A 22,344-nucleotide genomic window follows, 5' to 3' on the forward strand; every position below is an offset into this window, starting at 1 on the left:
CTTAAACTAAGAAGGATGAACAAAGAATACAGTGAGGGAAAATATGGAACAGGAGGGGTAATAGGGATCTTAAGGGGGGATAGGCTGGGATCACACACTAGGAGGGTAGGTACCAAGTATCAGGGAAAGTAAAGGGATATTATTAAAAAAATATTAGTAAGAGAAAAAAAGAAAGACAAAACAATGTTAGTGCCTGGGGGATCCGAAAGCCTTCGTCCCCTCCTCCAGGCACCACTCTCCCCTAGGGATCTTCAATTATCCCAGGTAGAGGGCAGCGAGGGATCAGAGACAATCAGGACCCGTGAAACAGTGTTCCTCTCAGCACTGGGAAAGCTGGGGGTCAGCAAAGATATCGCGGTTCACCCTTTAAACAATGGGTACTCCACCAGGTACAGCTGCAGCCACTTCAGAGGAGTATACCCATGGGAGGAATGGAGGTTAACCGCACAGACCAAGCGTGCCTCTTTACTCCAGCAGCCACCTCAGAGATGCCCGACAGACAGCTCAGCAGACACCTCAAGATACTCAGCCATGGCAGGAGGATAACATCGGGGACATCAGACATCTAGCAGAGTCAGAGCAGCAACTCTCTCTCCCTCACTGGAGCACTCATAGATCTCCGGTACAGTCGAGGCCATGAGATCCGCACCCCTCATGCAGGAGGGAAAAGCAGTCTCCATCTGCTGTTATCCCCGCAGAGGAGGACAGATGATCCAGCCCACCTCCACTCTCCCGATTGTGCGCTTCTTACAGCAAGTAGGTGTCGATGGAAGGAGCGTCAGCCAGGCATGTAGCAAGTCTCACTCAGCAGCGCTCTCCGCAGCAGACGAAGCGGCACCTCCGACTCTCAGTCACCGATGTCTGGATCCCGACAGCCCGGACCCAGGTGCTGTGAAGGTAAGTCCCACCGAGACTGCGTAGGAGCAGCAATTTATGGATTGGGAAAGGTGGGGACAGCTGGCAGCAAGTCCCACTTGTATCCCAACGGCCGGGACCAACCTCCCGCAGCAAGACCCCGACAGCACGGAGGTATTTCCGATAGGAAGGCTCCGTTTCCTCGTCAGGCGTGCTTTGCCATAAGGAATGGGTTCTCAGCAGGTAAGAGCATGGGAAGGTCAGCCACCAGAAGGAAATCAACCTCACCGGTAGCCTCCACTCCCCAAGCCAAGATTTCGCGCCAGTTATTAGGCAGTCATGCAGGCCAGAAATTCACGTGGCTGGGCTCCGGTGGAAATGAAAAGCCTGCAGGGGCAATATATATTTCAAACTGGTCACCCTCACTCATACAGTGCGATAAAGTAGATATGGGGATGTCCCGAGTTCACAAAATCGCGGATTATGAGGGATTTTGCGAGCCTTCTGCAGGGGACAAACTAAAAAGCGGCCATGCTGGATGCCACGCCCACCGGAAGTCCCCCTTTTTTTTTGTGAGCGGCCAGGTAATGGGCTTGCAACGAGACCCTTGTGGTAGGGTCTCATGGCCGCAAGCCCCAGTGGACTTCCTGCTCTAATAGAGCAGGAAGTCCACCTACTGACATCACAAATGATGTCAGTAGGGCCGCCCACAAACGGCAGGCGTTCCTGCAGGAACGCATCCGTTTGCCCAGCCACCCCCCTCCCTGCCTTCCAAACGGGGCGAGCTGTCGATCAACATCGACAGCCACCCCTTTTGGATGTGAGCGCCGGAGCAAGTGCCTTTTGCGCTCGTTCTGGGGCTCGCTCAGGTGCAGTGTGCACACCGCACGTGCGCACTGGCCCACCATCGACCCGCTTGCGAGCACTATGTGCTCACGAGCGGGTCAGAATCAGGCCCAGTGTTCCAACCCCCGGATCAGACCTGGCACTTTGGTATAAAAGAGGTATTAGACAAGAGGCATGATGTTCTTTACTAGGCAAGACAGTCCCCTATGCACAATATTTTAATTTCACGTAAAAACTAGACTTTTGCAACTATTTGCATATCATGCAAATATGTGTAAAAAGTATAACATAATTAGCAGTTTAAAACATTTAGAGGAATTATAGTTATTACGATACCTCTTTGGGTTTTTCATTTCCTCTGTTACATAATTGATGCAATCCCAGCCAGAAAATGAATACAATGCTGAATAGAAGGCCATCGTTAATGAGCCTATATTGGTCTCTGAACCCTTAAATGATTTTTCCAGATTATATGTTTTACCTGGAAGAGAAACCATATGTAAAAAATAACCGAAACAATAAAACCGCAAACTAGTCAGATGATAAATAAAACAAACACTTACTTTATTTTCCTTAGCAAATATACTGTATCTGTTTTGAATACAGCAAAACTAGTTTTAGGACATTATCATTGTATGGTTTAATTTTCTTATTTTATTTTATTAGGTTTCCTTGATGACAAAGGGCCTGATTCAGGTTGGATCGTAACTGCGATTGCGGCTGCAATTATGCACGCAGTCTCACTGCGATGATATGCTAATCCACTGCGATCGCTACTGTATGTCGTTGTAGTACAATATAAGGATGCCCACCTTACCTTACACACATCCGAAATACTTAGCAAGACTGCAAAACCATTGGTAAGATCGAGTACCATTGGAGCCTCACGCACACTTGCACAAGGTCAGACCTTACTCAGGAATTGCTAACTTCATCGCATGCAGTGAAAGACCAAGCTGTGTAAAGCATCGCAGTGGCTAATTTATGCACGCCCCTGCAACGGTGTTCAAATGCACTGGCACGCCTACATTTTGCTGACAACCCTCGATCGCAGTGGAGTTTTCACGCACGCGCACTGTGATACATGCGCAGAACCAGAGGCGTATCTATAATGGGTGCAGGGTGTGCGGGGAACACGGGCCCCTGGGTCCAGGGGGGCCCCGCACTGCACACCCTGCACCCATAATATTACTTACCTCTCTGGAGTCCCACGTCGGGTGCGGGTGTCCGGTGCTGTAAAATGACTGGAAAATGGCTGCGACGGCCATTTTCCCATCGTTTGCGCATGCGCAGTACAGGGAAAATGGCTGCCGCGGCCATTTTCCCAGTGATCTGTGCATACATTATAGACTCTAGGCACACCCTAGTGCCCAGAGGCTATAACTGCGGAGCTGCCCGCGCACAGCTCAGTGCGCAGCTGGCCGCCGGGTGGAGAGGAGGGGGCCCGTGTCGGAGACTGCACACGGGCCCCCTTCTCTCTAGAAATGCCCCTGCGCAAAACACAACAATGGCTGCATTATCGCAGTTGCGATCCTTGCTGAATCCGGCCCAAAGTACTCTTTAATCACCAGCAGAAGAAACAATGGCACCTGCAGTTTATGAAACACAAGCATAGTAATAAAACAATTGTTAGCAGATCTTTTAGAAACCAGTATGTTCACTCCAGTAATAAGTGTCATTTATAAAAAATAAATATTTGAAAGGTGCAGAACAAATTCACTTTCTTCTTTTGTTTTATCGTGCTCATAATTTAACAAGTTCAGATTTTGGCCATTCAGTGGCACAACTTATCATCTCTATCAACAACCAGAACAATGTAATAAAAACTGCACCTTAATTACTCATCCTGTTTCCAAAGCCAGTAGCTGCCAGGAACTTAATGGTATTGCAGTTTTCAAACATTTTTAACAGAGCTATGTACAGAGCTTCTTTTTAGCTCTATTGTAAAGGACTAGATGTTACATATTTATTAATGTTTATTTATATAGCTCCCAGGGCCATCAAGACTTCCATCAGGCCTGTGTGCTAGGTAGCTTAGCAACAGGAGTAAACATGACTTCACCCCAGGGACGTGCAGGCAGGGCAGGCAGAGCCTCCTGTCATTCCCTTCCCTATAGTATTCCTGTCATGCTCCAGAATTTTGATATAAAAACGATTAGAATAATACAAAGAAGATATTTTTAACTTATAAACACCTTCTTTGTTTATTTTAATAATTTTTTGTTGAAACTGGCCAAATCTGCAGAGCTTCCTAGAATGGCAGGGAGAGACAAGAGGTGAGGCAACAAGAACTCAGTTGCTTGCAGAGCTAGGGGCGGGGCCACACCACAGCCAGTAATACTGCACAGAAAGAGAGCCAAAAGAGGCCTGCCTTACTGTGTGTGTCCCGAGCACTGATGGACACCTTAGATTTGGTATGTGACCAGGAAGTGCACTGCTCAGAGACCCACTGGAGCTCAGTCAGCAGCAGCAGCAGGGGGAGGAATATAAGAGACAGTTTTGTGATCCCAGGAAACCTAACCCTCCCCCTAACCCCAATATTTACTGTCAGGATGCCGGCGGTAGAAATTCTGGCGCCAGGATTCTAACTGGTGTCTCCGGATTCCAGCACTGGCAATCCAAGTGCCGGTATTCTGATTGCCAGGATATAGACTACATCCCCAGTGTTTGTAATAACCCATCCCCTGTTCTCCTGGGCTCAGGTAATCTGTACCCACTGCATCCCCCTCTCAGTGCCCCTGATTGTACCAGTATACAAAGAATTGCTTTACAGTTGGGACCAAGCATAGTTCTAATTTAAGACTGGGCATTAACAAAGAGATAAAGAAGTCAGAGGTATGTTCCCTGAATCTTCCTGCACTGTGTGCTGCAATGCAATATGGCTCTTGATAACTCCCCACTCTAGTTAACAGGAGAAGTTCTGACTGGATTTGTTCGATCGCATGACACAGGGCCGCAAATAGGGGGGTGCTAGGGGAGCATGTGCCCCGGGTGCCGGATTTGTGGGGTCCTCACCTCCCACCTACCTGTCCCCCAACCTACACGGCTGCTCGGACACTGTGGCCCTCATTCAGAGTCGGTTGTAAGCGGCCACTCGGTCGTACTCCTAACGAACGAGAATCAGGTAAAAAACAATCGCGCGGCCGGGCGATCGCAACCAAAGTGACGCCCATACAGGATCAATACACCTCCTCTAGCTAGTGAGTGATAGCAGTTAGCGATCGAGTCAATCGTTGTCAGTCGTTGTCAGTCGCTGTATGTTAATTTTCTTCTGATGGTTGCGGCCACTCGTGTTGTGTGCAAATTACACCAAAAATTAACAAAAAAAAGCATAGAATAAGCCATCCCCATGAAATTCATTTATTCTTATTATTTGCTAATGCAAACGCAACTGAATCAATTACAAGCCAATTAGCAGTGTTATTAGCAACAACAAACGATTATTAGCTGCTTGCATTGTGTGGCACAAAATAGAAACATCAAACATAACATCAGTCACACTCGATAGTATCGATTGTACTCTGGGGCTTGAGAAAACACATACCCAACCTCAAGCTGTACGATCAGCCAGGCCTCTAACCTGCTCGCAGAGTGACGTTTTACTACTTCCAGCCATCTATGTCGGTCGTAGCAGGAAATTTATGTACACCCCTGAAACGCCCTGAAAACAGTGAGGAACGCCTGCGTTTTTAGACCACCACCCCCGTCACCACCCACAAAAGGCCAGGGACCATCAAACAGGGGTGAGCGGGTTCGGTTTTACTCGGTTCTTATCGCCACTTTACCGCAATTTCGGCTCGATTTCATTCGCTACCCAAAACACGTGTTCAGCGATAGCCAATAAAAAGATCCGAGTAAAACCGAACCCGCTCACCCCTTTGTCAATCAACTCTCGGAAGCCACTTCCTGCTCGTAAGCGGTACGATCGACAGCATTTTGGATCGCAAGGTCTTGTACGCACACGCGCACAACTAACCGTACGCATGCGTGGTTTGGAGACATCGGATGCGTACGACCGAGCGGCCGGTTACGACCGACTCTGAATGAGGTCCTGTGTTCTCCCGACAGAACACAGTAAAGTTTAGAAAAAAAAATGTTAAAACATGTTAAAACATTTTTCTTAACTTTACTGTGTTCTGCCGGGAGAACACAGTGTCAGAACAGAAGCCGGAGCCGGAGGAGGGAACAGGGAGCGCCGGAGAGAGCAGAGTGTAACCCGCCGAACACCATCAAATTCCAAGAATACATAATTTTCGGAATTTGATGAATAGACTAATTTCTGCTTCTCCATACTAATGTATGGGGAGTGTGGAAATTAACGCAGGCGGACTTAACCAGGAGATATCATTGACATCTCCTGTGTTAAGTGTGTTCACGAATACTGTACTAAAAAAACGGTAATTAAGGAAAATGTCCTTAAAACTGTTATTTTAGTGTTGATAAATAGGCCCCAGAAGCAGAAAGGCAGAATAGCAAGTGCAGGTGCCCCTTCTCATAGTTTTGTGATACAGTTAACTGGTGTTGGGCAAAGTTGTATTTGGGGTGTTGTAGATGTGTTTGTGGTTAGAAGAAAGAACTATGTATGTGTAGGCGTTTGGTGTCAGGGAAACCTTTACAACTTTAGAGTTAATTTTGTTTCCTTTGGGAGAAGTTGGAGCCTTGCATAATTCTTTTGCCACTTGTGAAGTACTTATACAATATTTGTATCATAGCCCTGAGCTGTCTCCTCATTGGATGTAATTCTCTTTTTTTGTATGCATTCAGAAAGAAATGTGCAGGTTTCACTTGTTACAGTTCACATATAATATTAGGTGTTCAAGTTCACATATAATAGAGGACTCATTACTTACCCTGACATAGTCTGACAATTCCTGCAATGATAATGATGACCAATGCAAAGACTTTGGCAAATGTTGCCAACACTTGGAGGAATGCCCCCCATTTCACTTTTGCACAATTCACCACTGTTAGAAACGCTGTAATAGAAAGTCATTTGTTTAGCGTTCGCAATTCACATCATGTATAAAACAAAAACAACAACAGAATATTTAGAAACACAAATGGTACACTTTATCAATTTGATAGCTATATATTGTCAGAATCAGTGAGAAGCAACACATCTAACATATGTATATAATAAGGCTGGTTCATATATTTACAGGTATAATACAACTAATTCACTAAAGGCGCTGGTATGGAAATCATTAAAAGTAATAATATATATTATAGCTAATATTCAAAGAATATTTCAACAACAAAAATGACATAAGTGTGAAATAACTGGTGATGCTCAGCGGTAGCAGCATCCCTGGACCCTCCCTGGCCCAGCAGACAGCAGTGTGTACTGGGCTGTGGAGGAAGATTGCAGCAGTCTAATCTCTTTCCTTGCCCAATGTGTCGCTCTATACAACGGCTAGTAGTAGTAAGCAGGGGAGAAGTATTAAGAGGGGCGCTAGCCCCCTCCTGCATGCAGCGTGAGCCGGCGGTCGGACTTGTATGCAGCACACTTGGCGGATGACATCACGGTGATAGTGCGCTATTTCTGACACATGAGGTCTGTGTTCCAGAGTGTCAGTTCAGAACCATGCCACTTCAGTCTATCACAGTACGTTACTGAGATTATGTTATTGTATCTCGTTGGTTTCTGAATATTTTTGAATGATATCTTGAGAAAGGTTCAAACTGGAACCGTAACGTTGACCAGAATCAAATTCATCTATGCAAGTGTGATGTGTAGTCATGAATAAATTTGTCTAAAAAATCCAAGTGGCGAGTGCCTCCGTCCACCAGTGGGAAATCTATGATTATTTAGGGACCATTTTAGTCCTTGGAAGCACCCTGAAGACATCTCCTTGTAGTTGAGAGTGCAGGACATTTTTGGATATATACATGCAGCTTGTTGTTACCCCCTACCTCCTTCTATCTTGGTGACCATTGATAAAACAGGAATATGGGAACGTTCATATTACTTCAGCAATTCACAAATATATGCATGCTTATGTAACTTTATTTTCCTGCATTGCAATTAAGAGCATATAGAAATGATTGAGATTATATTTATATAGTTGTGTGAGTTGCAGAAGACCGCATTTGTCGAATGGCCTAAGGCCTTCCCTTTCTCTCTAAAGTAAGTGTGTGTCTGATGCAGCAGCCATCTTGTTTAATATTTTAGCTAAAGGTATGTTAAATGATGTATTACAAAGTATGTAGAGATTAGTGTCTTATTTCTTTGCAGGTGTGATTAACTGCAGAGATACGTATAGGTTAAACTGCTGTATCCATTATTTTAGCAATAAGAATTATGGGTTTAAAATGTATCAGTTTTGATACGTGCAGAACAGCTGACAGCAAGTCTCAGCTTTTATAATCAAAATAGTTAAATCAAGATAGCATTTGTCTGCAATAGTTAGAAATGAAGGCTAAATGAGCAATTATGTTAGAATTCTACATGGGAACAAAAATACAACACAGAATAGTGTCAATATTATGGTTAAGAGACAGATAACCAATTAGGGCCTAGCACGTACGAATATAAATTAAATTAATATTACCCATTGGATTAATGGGAGGCATAGCCAAAATTATAGTATAAAACTCACCAGAGAAGGAGGGAGGGGGGAGCAGTCGGAGAACAGAGGAGAGAACACACAGCTAGGGTCTGGGGGTGCCATTGCCATAGTATGTATGGGATTGGCTGGCTGCTATTCTGCACTGGGTGTCACAAATGTATTTTACAAGTATTCCCTATTGCTGCTGATATAACCTAGGTTTTTGTTGTGAGTCTGCACTGGCAAAATACATGTATAATTAAGCTGTCTTTAAGTAAAAGCATTGTCATTTATTTTAGAATCTGTATTTGTGTGAATTATTTCATTATCTTTTATAAAAAGTAAGGTTTGTAAGTAATCCAGAACATATCGCGTTATCGCTATCATCATCACTAGTCCATACACTGGGTTCCTGCTTAGCAATGTGGATGATGGGAGTCCACCCATGCCCATGCCCCCTGGGCCCTCACTCCCAATATGTCTCCCCCTCCCCACATAGCAGTGTCATAAATACCCTGAGCCCCCACTCTCCATATGTCTCTGCCTCCTACCCTCCCCCAATAGCAGTGTCATCAGCCCTGAGCACCCATACCCCCTTGTCCCTGCCTCCCCTCCCCTCCCCCCATAAGTGTTATCAGCTCCCTGAGCCCCCACTCCCCATATATATCTGCCTCCCCCTCCTCCCATAACAGTATCATTAACTCCCTTAGCCCCAACTCCCCATATGTCTTTGACTCCCCCTCCTACAGCAGTGTCATCAGCCCCTACTCCCCATATGTATCTGCCTTTATTCTGTGTGGCTGGGGCAGGATCCTGCAGCTCCGCACATGTTGTATGGCTTCCTCTGCAGCTGCTCAGTGCTTAGCCTCAGCTCAGGCAGAAAGTGAAAGTAAACACATTTCCTGCCTGTCTGAGACTGAACTCCAGCTCTTTGTCCATCTGCTGCAACCTCCTGACCGCTCCTCCTGTCTGGCTCGGAACTCTGAGATAGCAATCGGCAAAAATTCTCTGGCTGGCCCTAGGCTTGGGATGCCCCTAGGCATTCCACATGTCCCTAGGCATTTGCCTAAAATGCCTATGCCTATGGCTGGACCTGCTTAATACCATGAATAGCGATGATAATCGATTTCAATTATCAGGTCTAAAACCTGATAATTGATAAATATGTCTCTAAATATTCTCAAAGTACTAATGTAGGTTTTAAGATATGTGTTTATGTATTTGAATGAAGTAAAGCAATTTGTAATAAAAATATATATTGTCAATATTAAGAGGGATGGGTACGGGATGCCAGCACTCAGAATCCTGGCAGTCAGAATCCTGATGCTGGCATCCCGACAGGGTTAGGATACCGACACCTGACGGTCGGGATCCTAACACTCCCACTCTCCCTAACCCACCCTCCCCAGTGCCTAAAGCTAACCTCCCCCTAGTGCCTAAACCTAACCTCCCCCTCCCCGCAACCCAACTCTTCCCCTAGTGCCTAACCCTAAACCCGCTACTTATCTTCGGGATGCCTGCGCCGGGATTCTGACAAGTGTCAGGATTCAGGCATTGGCATTCATTTCGCCGGCACCCCTGTTTTCAGGATACTGCATGTATCCCTACAACACAATTATAAACAAATCAATATTTCTCAGCATATGTTCTAATTAGATATACATAATAATAACAACAATAAATATAGCAGAATAGCAGAATTGCATGTCACAGCGTTAAAACGCCGGCAATGGCATGGCATCTCACACCCCTGGCGGCCCGCTCCAGGCCCAAATATACATAATTTTGCTAGGAGCTCTATGGAGCTGGGAAAACTTTTATTCAAATCCGGGCTGCTGTTGTCGCTAAGACTCGCAACAGTATATATGTATATATCAGACAATATATAGGGTTGACAATGAGCGCCTTCCGTGCTTAAAAGAAAACCTTAGTTGTAAGTAAAATAAATAAAAAAGTATACATACAGTATGTATGGTCAAATATAACATTGTTTCAAACTTGTGCAATACTTTCAATAAAAATTATATATATATATATATATAAATATATATATATATATATATTGGAAAAAAGTGCATAATGCCTATGTAAACTTATACCTATTGAGGCCAAAGTGCTACGTGTGCTTATTATAGAATTAAAAACAAGGTGCAAAGTGAAAAAAGTACACAAAAGTGGCAATACCTACATAAAGTTTAGCAAATCATTAAATTAATGAATACAGGTGTATCCAAATAAAAATGTATATTTAATTAGATAAAAGTCAACAACTACAATACATAGAAAAAATATAAGCAAATGGATAAAAAATTGGGGACATAGGAGGAGGATCAAAGTGCTTATCTGAAAAAAAAACCACATTGATTAATTCATTTTTTGGGGGCACTTCGGGGGGAGAGCACCCGAACGAGGCACCAGCCTCTTGATAAATGACACAGGCAGCATCTCTGACACACACACAAAAAAAATCCCACATTGATTGATTGAGTTATATTTTTGGAGCACTTGGGAAGGAGAGCACCCGAACGAGGCACCAGCCTCTTGATAAACGACACAGACAGCACCCCTGACACACACACACAAAAAACACATTGATTGATTAATTATTATTTTTTGGGCACTTGGGAGGGAGAGCCCCCGAATGAGGCACCAGCCTCTTGATAAACGACACAGGCAGCACCCCTGCGCAGCTACGTTGCTGGTGATAAGTGTGGCTAACACGCACACACACACACACACAAAACACATTGATTGATTAATTCATTTTTTTGGGCACTTGGGGGGGAGAGCACCCAAACGAGGCAGCAGCCCCTTGACAAACACAAGCAGCACCCCTGCACAGCTCACACACAGAAAAGAAAATGTCTTTATTTTTTTCACACTGGGGGTGAAGAGCATCCCTGATGGACAGAGCACCCCCTGGACAACACAGCAGCAGACACAGGAGCCACTGAAGCCCCCCACTGAAGCAGCACAGCTCCTAGTATAGAGATAGAATAACACAGGCACAGCACAGCCCAGCACAGCAGCCAGCCCTAGTATGGACTGGAGGGGACAACAGCCAGCCAGCCCCTATGACAAGTGTGACAATGGGCCAGCCAGCCCCTATGCAGCAGCCATCCCCTGACAAGTGACAACAGTAGCCAGCCCCTTAAACACAGTCAGCAACAGCACAGCCCCCTCCCTCCTTCCTCTTCACTCTCCACAGCGGGAATGAAAATTGTGGCAATCGCGGGACCTTTTATACAATCCAAAACCCGCGAGAATCCGACAGCGGGATATTGATGCTTTGCCTCGTTTTAGATCCGAGTCAGGTGGGAAAACACAAGCCGACTTGGATCACCCATGTTCGGGTGGGTTCAGATCTCTGAAATCTGAATCCGCTCATCTCTAATACATATATAACTATATATATATATATATATATATATATAGACACCAGAAAGATCAAGTAAGGAATTGGCGTACAATTAGAAGACAGAATCGAACAGTTACAGTACCAATACTAGAACAGCAGACAGAAAGGAAGAAGTGATGGAACAACAAGGGAAAAAACTACATGAGAAGGAAAAAAAGAGTTCAACATGGCAGCCCCAATCTCAGGGGAAATGCATCTAAAAATTATGATAAGATAAAAGGTCCGAATGAATGGAGAGAGGTTCCTTATAAATCAACACAGAGGAATTACTATAGATATGAAAATAGACCCAAAGCAAACGGGATAATACATGAAAAGCGGTATAGTAGATTACATTCTCTAAATGAGGATTCTGCAAAAGATAATGGTTTTTGTTTAGGTCAGCAAAATCATGTAAAACTTCAATACAGGGAAATAACACAGAACACTCCCACAGGTCAAAAAAGAAGGCTAGAGTATGAAGAGGATATAGCAGAAAAGGAAAAAGAAAAGAAAGAAAGAAAAAGAGCATCAAAGAAAAGACTGCTCCATTAGATTCTCCATTGAGAGGTATTTTTAATCTATCTAAATAGACTCTAAAACCTATGGAAAGACAGGTATTACAGAAGGGACTGACCTTCACCCCCTCTTGACCTATAAATAAGTTCAACTTATATATTGATCTGAACATCTATATAAGGAATTTGACCTTAAAAAGGCATTTCCTGAAAAAGTGTGACGCACCAATAACAAATTGGGAGGATAATCTCAATACTAATCATACTTCAGGACTTAAATTAAAATCCACTTACTATCCGGTTGAATCCAGAGGTCCATATATAGAGATGTTTTATGAAATAACTAAATAGGAAATAGATAACATCAAAGAAAACGGGATGAAAAACCGTAATAGTACTAATAATAAAAATCTAAGCAAAGCAGAATATCAAGCTCTAAAGGATTTATCTAACAACGAGAATATAGTGGTGAAAAGTGCTGATAAAGGGGGTGGTGTAGTGATCCTAGATCGAGCTTATTACATTGATAAAGCCAACAGATTACTGGGTGATACTGCATCATATAAGAAAATATATGGAGATCCTACTGCATTGTTTGTGGAAGAACTATAAGTACTACTTAAAAAAGGCTTAGATAACAAATCTATCTCAATAGAGGAATATAAATATCTACGTAATATGACTCCAAGAATTGCTACATTTTATCACATTCCCAAGATACATATGAATAGTAAAACGCCACTGTGGCGTCCGATTGTATCTGGGATTGGGTCCCTTACTTCTAGGGTGTCTAAATATGTGGATATATACATAACAAAATATTTTCCAAATATACCTTCATATGTGCAAGACATCACGCACATTCTCCATATCATCAATGACTTAGAATGGAAATCAGATTACAAATGGTGTACGGTGGATGTTGAATCCCTATACACTGCGATACCCCATGAGAAAGGGATAGAAAGTTTAAGGAATGTTCTGAAGTCTGATCCAGACATGAAAGATGAATTAGTATATTTCATATGTGCATGTTTAGATTTTATGTTAAAACATAATTATTTTACCTTTTTGGATGAGTGGTTCATCCAAACATGTGGAACAGCAATGGGTACGATTTGCGCACAAAGTTTGGCAGACATTTACATGAGTGCCTGGGAGAAAACCATCTCGGAGATAGAAGGGATCAATGAGATTGTTATCTTTAAACGTTTTATAGATGATATCTTGATTGTATGAAGTGGAGATGAAATTAGTTTACATATGCGGTTCATGGAAAAAATCAATGTGAATCCCTTTAATTTGAAATTTACCTTAGAAGATTAGGAAAATATCAACTGTAAAAGATCATTGCTGCGTAATTGTGAATTGAGTTGAATAGACACATCTCCTGCATTCAGCTCAATTCAAGTGGGCAGAATGGGGAGAATTTCCGAGGCAATTGCGGGTCCCCGTGTAGGGGGCGGGGCTTAATGATGCAATTCTCCATGATTCGCATAATAAAGCCCACCCACCTATTTAAATTTAAGCTAATCGTGACAATTTACCGCGATGGGTCGGGGCTTAATGACGCAACCCATCAGACCCTGCCCCCGTCACAACCCACCTGCTTCTCGTCCCCAGGCTTCTCCCGGGGAGGAGAAGTAAAAGGTAGGAAAGTATGATACATATGTGTGTATATGTAGATATTTTATATATATATATATATATATATATATATATATACATACATACATATACAGAAACCCCCACTTAAAAGTCCTGCATTTGCCCCTGAGGTAACTGATAACATGTAGAGGATTATTACCGAGCAAGATCACCTCAATTGCACATTCATAATTTGTACTACAATAGATGGATTTGATGACTTCTTAAGAAATTGCAAATGATTTTCCCAATTTTATAATTACTTTAAAAGTCAAATATAAAAGCTACAAACAGAGAAATACAAATACCTCCCCAAAAAATAAGGTTATGTATTTAGATGAGCTGCAGTTAGAAGGTTATAAAGAAAGGGTCGTTGTTTTTTTACAGTATATAAATTTATATTATGCTATCAATAATAACTGAATCCAAAAACATTACAGTGAATGAGTAATGCCTATAAATAAGAGCACATTCAAAGCATACGAAAAGATCAAAACCAATCATTTCTCGATGTTTAATTTCTCATCATGTTATATAAATGTGTCAGTTAGGGCCTAGAGCTTATGTAAGCTACAGCCATCTCCAGCTGCTGCCTGCATGCATTGTGATGTCACAATCAGGTCACAGAACTATGTAAAGGATGCCAAGCTGCTGGCAGCCATTTTATAGTGACATTTTGTCCTACATAGATACTCTCTGAGTAGTTGCTGCTTTTTTATTAATGATTTGGATAACAACTACCAGAAAGGACTTTGGACTACATCTTCCAATAAGATCCTAAACAATAACATCATCTTTAGAAATCAAATCTACATAACATCTTAAGGTAAGGACTATATAATATCTTTTGGCATATCATACTTACCTCTTCAGACACCTCCCTCTGTTTTATTGCTGTTTTAATTTAGCAACATTGGATGAAGCAAATTATTCATCTAATGTGATGCTGCATAACTAGGATGGGTACACAATTGTGCAATCCCATGGGAATCCAACTTCAGAGCAGACTGTTAACACAATCCTATTGGAGACTTGGGGCTCTATTTACTACAATCTGTATTTGTAATGCAGATTGCGCATTCAGGCAATATCACAGGGATTTACTACAAATCCGTTGTACGGACAGAGCTTGCGAGAAAGCTCTGTCCCTGGGAATCCCCTCCGGAGCCTTATCACGGTATTTTCGCAAAAAATACCGTGACAAGTGTCCCGCACATGCGCTGACTGGCCACTGCTGCTACCCCCCTGTCGCCAAGCCCCACCCCCTCGCTAAGCCCCGCCCCTGTGATCGCAGACCCCTTGCGACCCCCCTTCCCCCGTGACCCCCCTACCTTAATTACACTTACCTGCAGTTATCGGTGATGTCCTCTGTCGCTCCGGTCAGCTGACATCCCATACTGCACTGGGAACCTGTCAGGTGACGACTGGGCCCCAGTGCAGCATGGGAGACAAGCTGACCAGATGGAGGACATCACCGGAGCCCCGATCTCCGGTCCCTGGACTCAGGTAAGTTTGTTTTTATTTTTACTTTTTCTTACAGTGAATCAGCAAGTGGTCTGTTTAGACCACACAGCTGATTACTGGGGCCGGCTCCGGGCTCTGCTCTGCACGTTAGAGCGGAGCATTAGTTCGGTAACCGGGGGAGACCCTTGATAAAGCCACCTCCAGGTGGCGTTATCATCACAGGACTTTCCCCGTTATTTTTTCAGATTTTATTTTTGTAACTTTGGTCAGATCACATTTCCCATTACAATTATGGGAAATGCAATCTGCTTACTTAGAATAAGTGATACTTAGGGATTGGAGTAGAATTTTACGAATTCTACTGCAATTTCCCTTTAGTAACTGTAGGTGATACTAAGATAATGTGAAAAGGGTGTGAAAACACCGTTTTTCACATTATTTTAGTAAATATAATGTTAATAAATAGAGCCCCTGGTCACAGATTCAACACCCAATATATGCTGACACACCTGTCCAATATTGCAGCAGAACTCAGATATAAGATTTTGTCACAGTTTACACTCTTCCAATACTTGGGAAACCAGATGATACTCACGGGGATGAATTAGGATAAAAATTGATAACACAAGTTCAATTTAACGGGAAAGGGGAAGGGAACCACTGCACTAACTATTATGGTGAAACCCCAATTGACTAATCCAAGCACATTTAAATTGTCTGGGGGTGCTGCCTGGGACACGAACCAATAGAACAAAATCGATATCCCAAAGAAATGGGAAAACAGAATGTCCTCTATAGGCGCACAGATACAGTTAAAGAATAAAATGTAACCTTTATTGGTATATATTAAAACCTTGTTTTGTGAAATATAATTAAAATAATATAGATAGAAGAAATAGTGAACTAAGGCCCTCATTCAGAGCCGCACGTTAACAACAGTACGCTCGTTGCGTTCCGATGTTGACTAACCGCGCATGCGTCGGTGTTACACTGCGCATGTGCGTACGGCAGATTGCGTTTTTTTTTTCTCTCGTTCCTAAAATAGCGTACAGGAAGTGACATGTCAAATGTGATTGACAGAACAGGGCGTTTTTGGGTGTTGACGGGGGTGGAGATGAAAAAACGCAGGCGTGGCGAGGCGTTTTTGGGGCGTACATACATTAGCAGATGCGAACGTCAAATGTGTTCGGACCGTCTCATACGTCACTGAAACATCCGCTTTCCCTTCAAAATGCTCGCACAGCTTAGGGTCAGGATTACTCGACCACATTGGCGATGGCCTTCTCCTCCGTCCCGGGACTCCACGATGGTGCTGCGATTAATCGCGGCTGGTCAGTAAAGTAATTAGTGTTGGATTGAAATCCGGCTTGGTATGTGTTTGGAAAGCAGTTTATTGGGATAGCACAAAAGCGTACGCAGGTGGAAATCAGAGCTGCTAATGTCATGATTACACAATCAATTAGCGTACATTTTTGGGGTTTTATTTTGGCCACAATTTGTTGGTTATGGCCTATTGTAACAATAATGTCATCATCTTTTAATTAGCTCCCCTTTTTTTTGGTTTACTGTGGAATTTGCATCGCTATGTGATTTTTGAAACGTTCCTTAAAGAGGCCTTTTTTTTGTTTTAAGAGGGTCAGTTTTTGCCTTTAGGGCCAGGATTAAATGTAACCCATTTGTACAATAATGTCACAATACAATGTCAGTTTTGGCCTAATATTTTGTTGCCTTTTTTTGTGGCAAAGATATTTGATCAAAAAAAAAAAAACCATAACTGATAACATAAGCGTAAATACAAAATTTAAAAACATTTCACAAGAAAGGAGAGGGAAGTTTTGACCAGAAAGGAATATGAGCCAAGCACAGAAGGAGTGTGGGAAAAGTCGCCATTGCTGTCACCGTTTTCTCGCCCGTTTGGTTGGGTGAGGGTGGGCGCCAGACCGGGTCCGGGATGCCATCGGGCTGGCCTGTCCAGAGGCAGATGTTGTGGCCTCTGGACTAGGCACAGGGCTAGGCACATTTGGAGGATTGGCTGATGTTGTGCCAGAGGTGGAGGATCCGGATGTTCCGGCAGGAAGGGAGGTCGGCTCCACCATGTGCTGGCGAACGAGCTGCTCCAGGGCATCGGCGATGCGGATGTTGGCCCTGGTATTTTCCGCCAGGGCCTGAGCAATGGTCACGTTGGCCGCAGCATTTTGCTCCAGGGCCTCAGCCACCCGTATCAGACTGGCGTCCATCCTCTGCAGAATCTCCGTATGGAAATCCGATTTAAAATTGAGTTCTGTGAGGAGGCCCACTGCCTGCGAGGGGGCACGCCCTGGACTGGCTTCTGCAGGGTCCTCAGCCGGATGTACTGGTTCCTCCCCTGCAGAGCCAGCAGAAATTCTGCGGCCAAGGCTCCCCTCTGGAGCAGACTCATCCGCCTCTGTCTCTGTTAGGAAATTTGTGAAAAGACTCACATTAGAATCTACATATTGGCACAATAGCATTTCAGAGTTGGTGACATCACAAGACTTACCTTGGCCAACATGAGGAGCCGCAAAGTCTGGCATGTCCGTATCCATGTTGGACACGCCAAACACCTCCACAGCCTGCACACACCCCTGTGCCATCTCTTCTAAGTCTGTCAACTCCAATGACACAGGGGTGGGACCCCCACCTGTCCCCCTTGCATGCCTAGCCCTGTCGGCAAGTTTTTGTTTGAGACGATATTTGAAGTCTGCCCATCTGTGGAATGAAATTGGAACCATTATCCTTTTTTTTACAATGGGGTTTGTTTATAGGATGGGAAAGTGTTTACTTACCGCCGTTTGACATCCCGGGCTAGACGGACATAATCACCCACCCTATTGACAGCAACGGCGACCTCCTCCCACATTCTCCACTTCTGGCTTTGGCTCATATTCCTGGCTGCCTGGGGCAGGATGTCAATGCACTTCTGGATCAAAACCTCCATCTCCTTGCTTGTGAAATGTGGCTGCCTTTTTTTTTTGGCAGCTTTGGCGGGTTGACTGGGGCCAGCAGTCTCTTCCATGTCATCCTCCTCACCTATTTGGGTAAATATGCAGATTTAGGCACTTCACAACTTGACCAATATATTTGTTTTAAAATAATCATGGAGACAAAATGCATGAAGGCCTTACCGCCGGATTTTTGGCCATTGTTTCCCTGGTCTGAAGCCATGTTTCTGCTTCCAGAATGAAATCAACCAGAAATTCAATGTGATTTCGTGACGTATTTATACATGCGTCCTTTGTTTGCGGCCGCATCATTGATTGTGCGTCCCTATGATTCATCCTTAATTTGTGCGGGAAAATAAACACTATTTATGGCTTGGTGTGTGTGGAGTCGAGGTGGGGTTGTTGGATTGTTGGCGGTTAAGTTGTTTGGATTTGGTTGTTTGCGGTTGGAGGATTTGGCAGAGTTGGTTTTTTGTTTGTTTTTGCTACAGTTCTTTTGTTTTTCCGTTCGCATTTTTTTCCTTTTTTCCACATCCTTTCCTGATTTGGTAAGTTTTGTGCAGTCAAATTTGTGGCCAATTGGTGTCTTCTTCTGTTTTTTGGTTAGTTAATTTTTTTAACACTAATTTCATCTTTTTTAGTTTTTTTTGGCTTTCGGACCCAAAGACCTTTTTTTTGGAAATCTTATATATTCGAGTTGGGTAAGTCCATTTTTTGTCTTGCATTTGCGAATTAATTACCGCATTTTTGACTGTTGGTGTAGTGACTTGCATTTGCGAATTAATTACCGCATTTTTGACTGTTGGTGTAGTGACTTGCATGTGCGAATTAATTACCGCATTTTTGACTGTTGGTGTAGTGACTTGCATTTGCGAATTAATTACCGCATTTTTGACTGTTGGTGTAGTGACTTGCATTTGCGAATTAATTACCGCATTTTTGACTGTTGGTGTAGTGACTTGCATTTGCGAATTAATTACCGCATTTTTGACTGTTGGTGTAGTGACTTGCATTTGCGAATTAATTACCGCATTTTTGACTGTTGGTGTAGTGACTTGCATTTGCGAATTAATTACCGCATTTTTGACTGTTGGTGTAGTGACTTGCATTTGCGAATTAATTACCGCATTTTTGACTGTTGGTGTAGTGACTTGCATTTGCGAATTAATTACCGCATTTTTGACTGTTGGTGTAGTGACTTGCATTTGCGAATTAATTACCGCATTTTTGACTGTTGGTGTAGTGACTTGCATTTGCGAATTAATTACCGCATTTTTGACTGTTGGTGTAGTGACTTGCATTTGCGAACTAATTAACGCATTTTTGGCGGCTTATTCATCATGTAATCCAGTTTTGCTTTTCCCTTTTCCATTTTTGGGGTCCATTTGAACCCTATTTGACGTACGGTGTGCAATGTCGTTTTCATCGATGGCCAAATGTGTGTTTCGGCTATTTTCTGTGTTGGCTTGCAACAATTTAAAAAAAAAAAATTCACCCTCTAAATTTTTGAAGTCTCATTTTTGGCTTTTTTACAGTTTATACGTATCATGACAATACCCCGGCATGTAAGCAGCTATGGATGGTATCAGAAAGCTAAGTTGATTTTTCTTACTTTTGGGGTGGCTCAAAAGCCTTACATTGTCAACTTTGCATTTCAGGTAGATCTGGGGCGAATTGTTCTGGCCCTGCTCCCGGAAGACGACCAACCTCAAACTCGTCCCAGGCGTAGGCATCGTAGGCATGCAAGGCCCCAGATATTTCGAACACGTGTCACCCTTTTTGGAATGCCCGATGATGAGGTTTTAAGACGCTACCGTCTACCTCCCAAAATCATCATAGACACTCTCTCATTAATAGAAAGTGATCTTGAGCGGCAAATTGACAGTCCAACAGCAATACCACCACTGACGCAATTTATGGCGGTGTTACATTTCTGTGCCTCAGGATCGTTTCAAACAACGGTGGGAATAGTGGCGGGCATCTCCCAATCCTCCTTTTCCAGGATCCTGAGGGCAGTGATGGAGGCACTTTTCAAGCACCTCCATCATTTTATTAAAATGCCTTTGGATATGGGTGCCCTTAGTGTGGCCAAGGCCAATTTTTACCAAATAGCTGGCTTCCCACACATCATAGGGGTTGTGGATGGTACTCACATACCACTTCAGCCTCCAGCACGGCTGGAGGCAATATTTAGAAACAGGAAACACTATCACTCCCTGAATGTAATGGTGGTATGTGATGCCTCCCTCCAGATCCTGTCCCTGAATGCTAAATTACCCGGAAGTGCTCATGACTCCTTCGTCATCCGGCAATCAGGGATATGGCAGAAATTAACCAACCTACAAGCTGGTGATGCGTGGCTTCTGGGTAAGTGGAGACCTTTAGTACATAACAATGTTAAGCTTGATACACAGTGTTCCTGATGTGGTCTATTTTTGTTCACAGGAGACAGTGGATACCCTTGCATGTCCTGGCTGCTCACTCCTTATTTGGCTCCCACACCAGGGCCACAAAGTGCGTATAATTCCGCACTTACAGCCACCAGGCAAGTGGTGGAGCGCTGTATCGGCCTTTTAAAAGGCCGATTCTGATGCCTCCACCGCTCTGGTTGCGAGCTCATGTATGTGCCGGATATGGTGTCTAAAATTGTGGTCCTGTGTGGGATATTTCACAACATTGCCATAAGGAGTGGTGTCCCAATGCAGCCAGAGGATGCCTTACCTGAGGATGGCCCCTCCGAGGTTGGTCGAAGGTCAGTATGTGGGGGGGCCATACGCGATGATGTGGTGGCCAGATTTTTTAGGTAAGTTTGAACCAAACTCCAGTGTTTATACCTAATGTGTTTGTGTTTGTTTGCGAACATCTAATTTATTTTTATTTTTCTCACCATCTTCTGTTTGTTCACATAATCTTTGGCACTCCAACGCTCACTACTTCCTGCTACCCTTACCAAACCTGGATCTGGTCCTTTTGGGCATATATTCTGGAACCCATATCGCAACGCCATGTTTGTGGAATCATGTTGGCATGGTCCTTCGTCAACCAGTTCTTGATTTTGTGTTTTTATTTAATTATTTCTTGGTATGTGTTGTATTTGAATTTATCACTGTGTTTTTTTTTTGGGAGTGACCACTTTGTTTTCTCTGTTATGTTGTGAATAAATGTTTGGAGAGTGAAATGGTCTTCCTTTTTTGGGACGTTAACAGCAAGTGTAACCAGGTTAACACAAGTTACATTTGAGTAAGGGGTAAACCAGTACTGATGCCAGTTGAGCTAAACTGAAATATGTTTTCAGCTTCCCAATCCACACCAAAAGGAAGCCTGGCCCAACCTTGGGATTTGTAAGATTGGCCTAAGCAGCTTGTAGGAACCTGGAAAATGTAGAAATATGTAACTGACACTACACCCAAAAAGGGAAATGACATTGTTACTGTTATGTGTTTCTTGTGTCTGTTTGACATACAAAGACAAAACACAATCTAACTTTTAAAAAAGGGAAATCCTTGCAGGAACAGTCTACTTATGTCATGCTAAACTATCTTGGTTTGGGTTTTTAAAAATGAGCCACAACGTATATTTGTCTTAATAAATTTAATTGGAAAATATAACAAAAATAAAAAAACTAATGCCGAAGGAGGCCAGACAGCCGGTCGAGGGCCACCAGAATGCCGATGACATGTTGGCGCATCTGCCCCACAACATCCGCCACCTCTTGCCGACGCCTCTGTTCCTCTGTGGGTGAGAAAAGTGTGTGGGTTAATACAACAATAGGGAATCCACATAAAAAAAAAAAAACACAACCAAATCACTCCTAAACCCAAAACCAAAAAAAAAAAGGGGGGGCTGGCAAAAATACAAGGCCTAGGTACAAATTCCCACAGGTATGATATGTGTATATTTAAATCACCAGGAAGAGGTAAAGGCAAACCTTCACAATCACCAAAAGTCAAGCCACAAAAACACGAAGAAAGGCACGACACATGATTACATACAAACAGTTTGTGCTTTAAAAAAAAACAAAAAAAAAACATACCGGGAGACAAAACGGGAGCTCCGGGCAAACCTCCATGATCCTCCTCGGAGGATCCGTCATTACCCAAAGAATGGGG

The 22,344-nt window shown here is 43.4% G+C and overlaps 1 protein-coding gene across 2 annotated transcripts in view; it reads right to left on the reverse strand.

Annotated features, from left to right (window-relative positions):
• Nucleotides 1-22,344, reverse strand: part of LOC148519914 (Y+L amino acid transporter 2-like) — a 105,680-nt gene that overhangs the window by 40,804 nt on the left and 42,532 nt on the right. The window contains exons 2-3 of one of the 2 annotated variants that reach the window (XM_088475962.1): nt 6,552-6,677; nt 2,038-2,182 (exon numbers count right to left, since the gene is read on the reverse strand). In XM_088475962.1, coding sequence (XP_088332088.1) covers nt 2,038-2,182; nt 6,552-6,677 — 271 coding nt within the window. The remainder of the gene's footprint in view (nt 1-2,037; nt 2,183-6,551; nt 6,678-22,344) is intronic. The other variant, XM_088475963.1, reaches the window with a different exon arrangement.

This window comes from Taudactylus pleione, unplaced genomic scaffold, assembly GCF_031769625.1.
Source record: "Taudactylus pleione unplaced genomic scaffold, aTauple2 ptg000179l, whole genome shotgun sequence".
NCBI lineage: Eukaryota > Metazoa > Chordata > Amphibia > Anura > Myobatrachidae > Taudactylus > Taudactylus pleione.